Source organism: Thecamonas trahens (assembly GCF_000142905.1).
Source record: "Thecamonas trahens ATCC 50062 unplaced genomic scaffold supercont1.23, whole genome shotgun sequence".
In the NCBI taxonomy this organism is placed as follows: Eukaryota; order Apusomonadida; family Apusomonadidae; genus Thecamonas; species Thecamonas trahens.
In genome coordinates, this window is record NW_013657657.1 from 104,158 (window position 1) to 112,089 (window position 7,932).

Here is a 7,932-nt window from a genome sequence, read left to right on the forward strand (position 1 = left end):
CCCCCCACCCCCCACCCCACCCCACCCCACCCCACCCAGTCCTCGGTCATGGCTGGGACTTCCCGCAAGCGACGACGGCGACAGTCCAGTCGCGGGAGTCGACGGCGAGCCAGCCGGCGCCGAGAGCCAGGAGTGGTGGTTGGTGTGCCGTCTTCTCAAGGTGGTGATGACGACCAGGAGGACGTGTACCAGGACAGCGAGGACCAGGACGACGTGTACCAGGACGACGCGTATCAGGACAATGACCAGGATACAGGAAGAAGTGTAGCAGCTGCCGAGACTAATGGCCATCATCATGCTCCTCTGCCTCTTCCGCCACCGCCAAGCAAGCGGGCAAGGACTCTGTCGCACGGCCCACCCTCGCCACAAACTACGACCTTTTCTGGCCGCGCCTCCCTCTCCCGCTCTCGCTCGGCAGCAGACCGCAGGAAGATGGTCCAGCAGCGCATGCGTGCCCTTCGCAACAAGCGCTCCCTCCCACAGGCCCAGGTTGGTTCGGGCCCAGTGCGTCCGGTCTCACCCTCGGCTTCCCGGTCATCGTCGGCTTCGCCGGCCGAGCCGCCGCGCCTGTCTGCCCGCTCATCGCCGCGCCCCTCCTATGTCCCTGCCTCACAGAACTCCGAGGCCGATGACGACGAAAGCTGCGAGAGCGATTGCAGGGATGGCCGCAATGACCGGTGTGGGCCTCACCTGGTTCACGGCGTCAATGCCTCATCGTCCGATGACGACAACCCGTCGCCAGCGTCACCCCAGGATGGAGTGCCGGCCACCCAATCTTCGCCCATGGCCCTCTCGCAGACATCGGACCTGGATCGGTTCCCTGGAGTCGCCACAATCCGCCAGGCCCAGAGCAGCTTCAACTTGGCCTGCTCACGCCCGACATCTTTGGCGACTCGCGCCGCGGTGGACTCCGCCGCTCACCATCGGCCTCAACCGGCTCGGCCACCACTGCTACCGCCGCTACCGCCGCTACCGCCGCTACTGCCGCTACTGCCGCTACTGCCGCTACTGCCACCACTGCTGCCATGCCGGGTGCTAGGTCCACTGAGGGCCCGCATCCGCCCACGGTGCTGCAGCTCGACGTGCCACTCTTCCGCGTCTCACCGGCTGCCACCGCTGCAGTCCATGAGCTCAGACTTGAAGGCCTCGGGCCAGGCCCGGTTCTTGCGCTGCAGCTCCAGTCGTGGCCAGCCCGCCACGCGCATGCCCTGATGGCGTGGACCCGTGAAGGTGTTGCAGTGTGGCAGGTTTGCGGCGCGGGAAAGCTCGCCGAGCGCGTCCTGCTCATCAACGACAGCGACCACGAGATATCTACCGCCACCCTCGCTGCCGACGGCTCGCGAGTTGTTGTCGCCGAGTCTGATGCCATTCGCATTATCGATGTCGCCTCTGGCGTCCAGCTTCTCGAGTGGTCCGTCGACGCGGGTGCGACCGTCTCGCACCTACTCGCCGTCTCACCGTCGGCTATTGTCGCGGCCACTGCCGCCCCGGCGCGGCTGCATCTCTGGACGCTGGCCCTTGGCTGGTCGTCGCCACCAAGTAAGATGGCGCTCTCTCTCGATCCACTGGTGGCTCCGGCCGATGCCGCGCACCTCTGCCTCTCGGGCCTTGCTGCTGTTCGCGGCGCCGACCACCTTGCCGCCGCCTGGTCGGCCGCCGGCGTCGCCGTGTGGGACACATCGCCGCTCGCCGGCGGCGCTCTCACCCACCTTGTCAGCTTTACCACGCCAATGTCTCTGGTGGCGCTTGCTGTCGACCCGGGTCGGAGCGGCGAGCGCGTACTCTTTCTCTACCACACCACCGCCACCGGTCGCATAGCTGTTGCCGCCGCACCTGACGCTGCGCCGGTCCCGCTTGGCCTCGACCTCGGCGATGCCTCCGCATCCGCCATCGGCGCCAAGTTTGCGGCCCTTGTCCGCCGCTCTCGCTCGCCAGCGAGCCTCCCGCACCTCGCGCTCTGCCTCGCTGCCACCGGGGACGTCGTCGCCGAGCTCTTGCCGGCTGATGACTGCCGCGCGAGTGCGGCGCCCGGCGACGACACCGTGGCGCTCGCCGAATCCCCGCTCGCCGTTATCGCCGCTGCTGCGTGCGGGAGCACGTTGGCGCTTGTTACCTTGTCCAAGGCGATACGGCAGTAGTGTTTGCTTTACACGCTGACAGGCTGGATGAGGTCAAAGGCGCCTGTCCCGGTTGGCACCAGCTGGCCAAGGACGATGCGCGACGAGGGCGATTTGAGCGGGTCAAAGTCGGCACGCTCGGCCGCGTCCTTGATAACGTTCATGGTCGTCTCAAAGGTCATCTTGGAGAGCGGGGCGACGTCCTTGGCCATGGTCATGCGGTTCATGCCGCGGTACCCGCCCTCGTTGGTCATGTAGTCTGCGACGAGGGAGAGGTGGCGCGGCGAGACCGAGATGTGGTAGACGTCGAAGACGGCACCGATCTCGTTCATCAGCGTCGTCCGCGCAGCCTCGACGCCAAGCGTCTTGAGGATGGCGTAAATGTCGTTGCACGAGATGTGGTCGACGTCGATGAGCTTCTGCGCCATCCACGCGGCCTCAAAGTTGACGCCCTGCGACTGGACAGCAAAACGCTTCGAGTCGTCCGGGTGCGGGACGACAAAGCACCGCGAGATGTTGTCGGTCGACTGGACAAGCGTCTTGCCGAGCACCAGCTGCACAATGTCGGTCATGAGCAGCCGCGGCACGTTGATTGGGATCGAGACGGTAAACGTGGCCTTGCCATTCTCGACTCGCACCTCGGAGACCATCTGCGCCGACGACTTGCGGAACGTCGTCGTCCGCAGCTCCTCGATCTCTGCCCGAATGTCAAGGATCTTGCGCGCGTGCGCCGAGATGCCCTTCATCGTCGTCGCCGCCGAGCTCGAGAACAGCTTGTTCTCGACGTCCATGTCGGCGACGCCCGAGCCGGACGACTTTCCAGCCTCGGACGACTCGTCGTCCGAGTCCGAGCCGGTCGCCTCGCGCTCATCGTCCGAGTCGGTGTCAAAGAGCGAGTCGGTGTTGGCGCCGTCGTCGGCCTGCGGGCCAAGCTTCTGCGCCGCCGCGAGCACGGCGTCGTCGTCGCCCTCGCCGGCCTCGCGCTCGTCGTCCGAGAACATGTCGGCCACGTCCTCGTCGTCGGCCACTGCCCGCTCGTCGTCCGACTCGTCATCGTCCGAGCTTGCCGCCGCAGCCGACCGCGCCCGCGAAAGCTGTCCTGCCGCTGGTCGCGCGTCGCTCGCCGGCGCCGCCTCGCCCGAGGCCTCGGTCTCGGCGAGCTCGTCCTCGGACGGGCCGTCGAGCTTGAGCGCGGTGAGCATGTCCACGTCACGGCCTGCGCGCCGGAGCTCGCGGGTGATGGCCGCATTGAGGTGCACCACAAAGGCGTCGTTAAACGCGTTGCGCACCGCGTCGAGCGACGTTGAGTACTCGGCTTCGAGGACCTCGGCGTCGACGAGCGTCGAGGTGACCGCAAAGGTGCGGAACCAACCCGAGGCGCCGCGGTCAACAACCGATTCGACGGCCGAGACCCTTGTAACAAGCTCGAGAAGCTGGAGCCGGTAAAACGACTTGGCAAGCGCAGTCGCGGTCGCCTCGTCGACGTCGGGCTTGAGCGGGAGCAGCATCGTCGGCGTCTTGATGTTCTTCTGCGCCGTCATGATGATCTCGCGAAGTCGCGGGATACCGAGCGTCACGTTGGCCGCACCGACGCCGGCAAAGTGGAAGGTGTTGAGCGTCATCTGCGTCGACGGCTCACCAATCGACTGCGCAGCGAGGAGGCCGACAGCCTCGCCCGGCTGCGCCAGCGCGCGGAGGTACCGGGTGTTGAGGAACATGCGGAACTCGTTAGTCGCCGCCTTGTCCATCTCGGCCTTGGCACAGTACTCGGCGACCTGGGCGTGGAACTTCTCAGAGACCGCGCCGAGATGGGTGTACGGGTCGAGTTCGGCGAGGACCGGGTCCGGAAGCTCAGCGCCGGTCGCCGCAGCCTCGGCGATCTTGCGCGACTTGCGGAAGCCCTTGGAGATGTCCATAGCACCTGCGAGCTGGCCGAGCTCCTCGCGATTGAGCAGACGTTCCTTGTTGTCGGCCAGAAAGTCAAAGTGGGTGAGCCGCGACAAGGCCGTCACGTCGAGCGCGTCCTCGCCGTAGCGGAACTGGACGACCGAGCCTTCGGGCGTGCGGACCGTGGCGTCGTAACCCACCACCAGTCCCTCCATGTGCTTGACCAGGCACCGCTGCAGGTAGCCGGAGCGCGAGGTCTTGACGGCGGTATCCACGAGGCCCTCACGACCGGCCATGCAGTGAAAGTAGTACTCCTGCGGACGGATGCCCGAGAGGAAGCGGTCGGTAATGTAGCCACCGGCCCGTGGGTGCGCCTCGTACGGGAGGAAGCACGGGAGCGTCTTGCCCGAGGCCATGATAGGCACGCGCTGGCCCTCGAGCGACTGCTGGCCGAGGAGGCACGTGATCTGTGCCTGGTTGACGGCAGAACCCTTGGCGCCGGACATGGTCATGAGCGACATGTTGTTGAGCGGGAAGGCCTTGAGCTGGCGGTGCGGAATCGACTCGGCCATGACGTCCGAGGTGACCTGCGAGAGCGCGCCTGACATGATGCCGTCGAGCGCCGGCTTGGCGTTCTCGGCGCCAAACGCGGCCTTGAGTGCGCCGCGGAGGAGGCCCGGCTCGACCACGCCTGCGTCGTCCTCGTTGTACCCACAGAACATGGCGGCGGTCTTGACGCCGACGTCGACGGCGCGGTTAAGGAGCTTCTTGCGCACACCCTCGCCCTCGGGCGTGAGCAGCAGATCGTCGATGCCACAGGTAAAGCCGTTGAACTGGAGGTAGGCCGTAAAGAGGCGGCCAAAGGCCGTGAGCGTCTGCCCGGCCACCCGTGGGCCAAAGACCGAGAACACGCCGTGGACAAGACCCTGGTTCGTCGCACCGAGATGCGCCTTGTCGAGCGCACCGGTGACGAGGACGCCGCGGTGGACGCGGACCATCGACTCGTCGCGGAACGACGCCCAGGTATCGGGCTGGATCTTGGTCTTGGCCTGCACGGTGAGCGCTGCCGGCGAGCCGGGCGCTTCGCCAGTCAGGTTGTACAGGATGGTGGTGATGACCTGCTTGCCGGTCCAGAGCTTGTGCGGCTTGAGGAGCGCAGGTGGGACGGTGACAAACTTGGTGACAAAGGCAGCGCAGGCGGCGTAGACCAGCTGGTGGTACGTCTCCTCGTCGATGAACGTGTTCTTGACCGTCAGCCGCACGCCGGCCACAATGTGGTCCTGAATGAGACCACGAATGGGCGAGCCGTCGGTCGGCACAATGTACTGGTTGTCGGTGTTGGCAATGGTGTAGCCCTCGGCCCGGGCGAGCTCCGACTGGGGAAAGTGGAGGTTGATCTCGTCACCGTCAAAGTCTGCGTTGTAGGTCTTGCAGTTGACGTAGTGCATGCGGATGACGTTCTCGCCCCAGAGCACCCGCGCCTTGTGCGCCATGATTGACGGCTTGTGGAGCGTCGGCTGCCGGTTGACAAGAAGCACGTCGCCCGAGCGCAGGTGCCGGAGCACGTACTTGGGCTTGGGCTGGGCGTCGAGCGACGACGACGGCGTCGTCAGCTGCTGCGCCAGCGTCTCGCGCACCGCCCGCGACTTGTGCATGAGCGAGACGAGCGAACCGTCCTCGTTGCGGATGTGCGTCGCGCCCGGGTACACGTCCGGCCCGTTGATGACCGCCGCCCGGAGGAGCTCAAGGTTGTGGTTGCCCACAGGCTCGGGATACGTCAGCGTCATGGCAAACCGGCCGGGCACGCCGATCTCCGACACGTCGATGTTGGGGTCGGGCGAAATGACCGAACGCGCCGCAAAGTTGACTCGCTTGCCCATCATGTTCTGCCGGAACAGGCCAGCCTTCTTCTCCAGCACTTGCTTAATGCCCTGCGGCGCAGACATCGGCGACGCCGACAGATCGCGGTCCATGATCCCGTTGACCGCCATCTGCAGCTCCATCCACATCCGCAGCGACTTTTCCACCCGTGACACGCCCGACATGTCGCCGTACTCGCTCGCCTCGTCGACCTCCTCGGTCATGTACTGGACGAGGACTTGGTTGATGGCAAGGACCTTGGAGAGGAGCACGTTCGAGTGGTGCTCGGACACCACGCCGCCCACAAACGACGGCGGCCGGAACCGGTTCGGCGCCACAGGCATGACCTCGATGAACAGCGTGTCCGCGCTCGGCAGCTTGCCGCCGAGCTCCGAGAACATGCAACCCATCATCTGCGGGTGCGCAAGGAAGAGTGCGCGCATCCGCTCGCGGACCTCCAGCGGCGTGATGTACTTGAGCTTGGACTGCGCCGACATCTTCTTCCGCGCCTCCACCACAGCCTTGGACGTCCGCGCCATGCCGGCCTTACCGGCCACCGCCGCCGCCGCAATCCGCGCCCCGTCACCATCCTCGCCGTCCGACAACTCGTCGTCCGACGACTCCTCGCCCTTCTCCACAGCCTTGGCCTTGGCCGCCGCCGTCTTGGCCTCCAGCTTGCGGTGCAGCGAATCGAGAATGTTCGGCTTGACGTCCGCGGCGGCGGCGGCCGCCAGACCGGCCCGCCCGCCGCGGACCGGCGCCGGGCCGCGGAAAAACCGCCCGCGCTTGTCCCACGTGATCGGCGGCGACTTGCGCGCGCAGTCGGGGCACGTTGCCGCCGCTGCCGCCGCATGCCAAAACTCACGGAGCGTGTCCTGCAGCATGTTCTCGATGAGCAGCGACTTGTTCGTCCGGTAGTGCGCCCGTAGGTGCTCCAGCCGCTCCAGCGAGACCAGTGTCGTCGTCAGGTCTGCCAGGTACTTGGTATACGCCGCCGCAGAGTACGATGTCAGCGTCAGCGTCGCGCGGTCGTCCTCGTAGAAGCCCTGCTCCGGGAGCGACGCCCCAGTCTTGAGCTCGTCCGAGTGCTGCGCCGCAATCGCAGCCTCGGCTGCGGCACGCCGCTTGCGAGCTGCCTTTGCTGCCTTCTCTGCAGACTTGACCTTCTTGGCCTTGCCCTTCGCCGCAGCCTTGGCCGCCTCGGCCTCCTCGAGCGCAGCCACGATGGCGTCGACCCGGTCCGGATTCTGCTGATCAGCAGCAACCAGGAGCGGCGCGAGGTGCGCAATCGGAACAAGAAGTTTGCTGCCTCCGGCCTTCCGCGCCGCCACGGCGTCCTCGTCCTCGTCGATCCACCCGGAAAAGACCCGGAGCGGCGTGCCAAAGGCAGGGAGCTCGAGCGCAAACCGATGGAGGCCGGCGTTGAGCAGCGAGATGCGGGCAGAGATGTTCGCGAGCTTGATCTCGGGCGCACGGAGCTTGTGGCAGAACCAGCATTGTGCCCGGAGGAGCTTGTAGATCTTGGGCAGGAAGAGCGGGTGGTAGACCGGGAGAACAAGCTCGATGCGGCCCATATGCCCCGGGCAGTGGGCCTGGACAAGCGAGCACGTCGGGCAAGTCTGGAACCGTTCGAGTGGGCCCATCGCCGGGTCGTACAGCCCGCCAGACACAAAGTTGCCCAACGAGTCTGCAGTCACAGGCTGCTCCACCTTGACGTGCGCAATCGACCTCAGCTCGTCAGCCGTGTAGTACCGCAGCCGCGTCGCCGCAATGGTCCCGGGCGGTGCGCCCCGCTCGGTCATGGTCTCTTTCACACACACAGAGAGAGCGCGAGAGAGAGATAGAGGGTATGGGGAGGGGGGGATTCACACAAGTAGCCGAGCACAGGTGGGATGGCCTTGTTTGCCGAGTGCGGTGTGCCGTCCCGAGTACCGAGTGGGTGCGCGTCGCCGTGGGATGAGCTGGATGAGAGATGGATGTCTGCCGACAGTATTTGCATCGGTGGGGGGGGGGGGATGGGGGGAGGGGGGGTGGGGGGGGTGACAGAAAGTAGTTTTGGGGACCCCCC

The 7,932-nt window shown here is 66.1% G+C and overlaps 3 protein-coding genes across 3 annotated transcripts in view; 1 reads left to right on the forward strand and 2 right to left on the reverse strand.

Moving 5' to 3' along the window:
- AMSG_05381 (uncharacterized protein) overlaps window positions 1–50 on the reverse strand; it is a gene marked incomplete at its 5' end in the record, with an annotated part of 2,159 nt that extends 2,109 nt beyond the window's left edge. The window contains one exon of the mRNA XM_013902353.1: window positions 31–50. Within this exon, the coding sequence (XP_013757807.1) occupies window positions 31–50 (20 nt within the window). The remainder of the gene's footprint in view (window positions 1–30) is intronic.
- Window positions 51–666: 616 nt separating this feature from the next.
- AMSG_05382 (uncharacterized protein) lies at window positions 667–2,138 on the forward strand (the record flags this gene model as incomplete). Its single annotated transcript, XM_013902354.1, has 2 exons — window positions 667–825; window positions 852–2,138. The coding sequence occupies exons 1-2, from the start codon at window positions 784–786 to the stop codon at window positions 2,136–2,138; spliced, it is 1,329 nt and encodes a 442-aa protein (XP_013757808.1). The 5' UTR covers window positions 667–783.
- Window positions 2,139–2,171: 33 nt separating this feature from the next.
- On the reverse strand, window positions 2,172–7,772 carry AMSG_05383 (DNA-directed RNA polymerase; the record flags this gene model as incomplete). Its single annotated transcript, XM_013902355.1, has 2 exons — window positions 2,223–7,772; window positions 2,172–2,181 (listed from the first exon to the last, which is right to left on the reverse strand). The coding sequence occupies exons 1-2, from the start codon at window positions 7,664–7,666 to the stop codon at window positions 2,172–2,174; spliced, it is 5,454 nt and encodes a 1,817-aa protein (XP_013757809.1). The 5' UTR covers window positions 7,667–7,772.
- Between the last annotated feature and the right edge of the window lie 160 nt (window positions 7,773–7,932).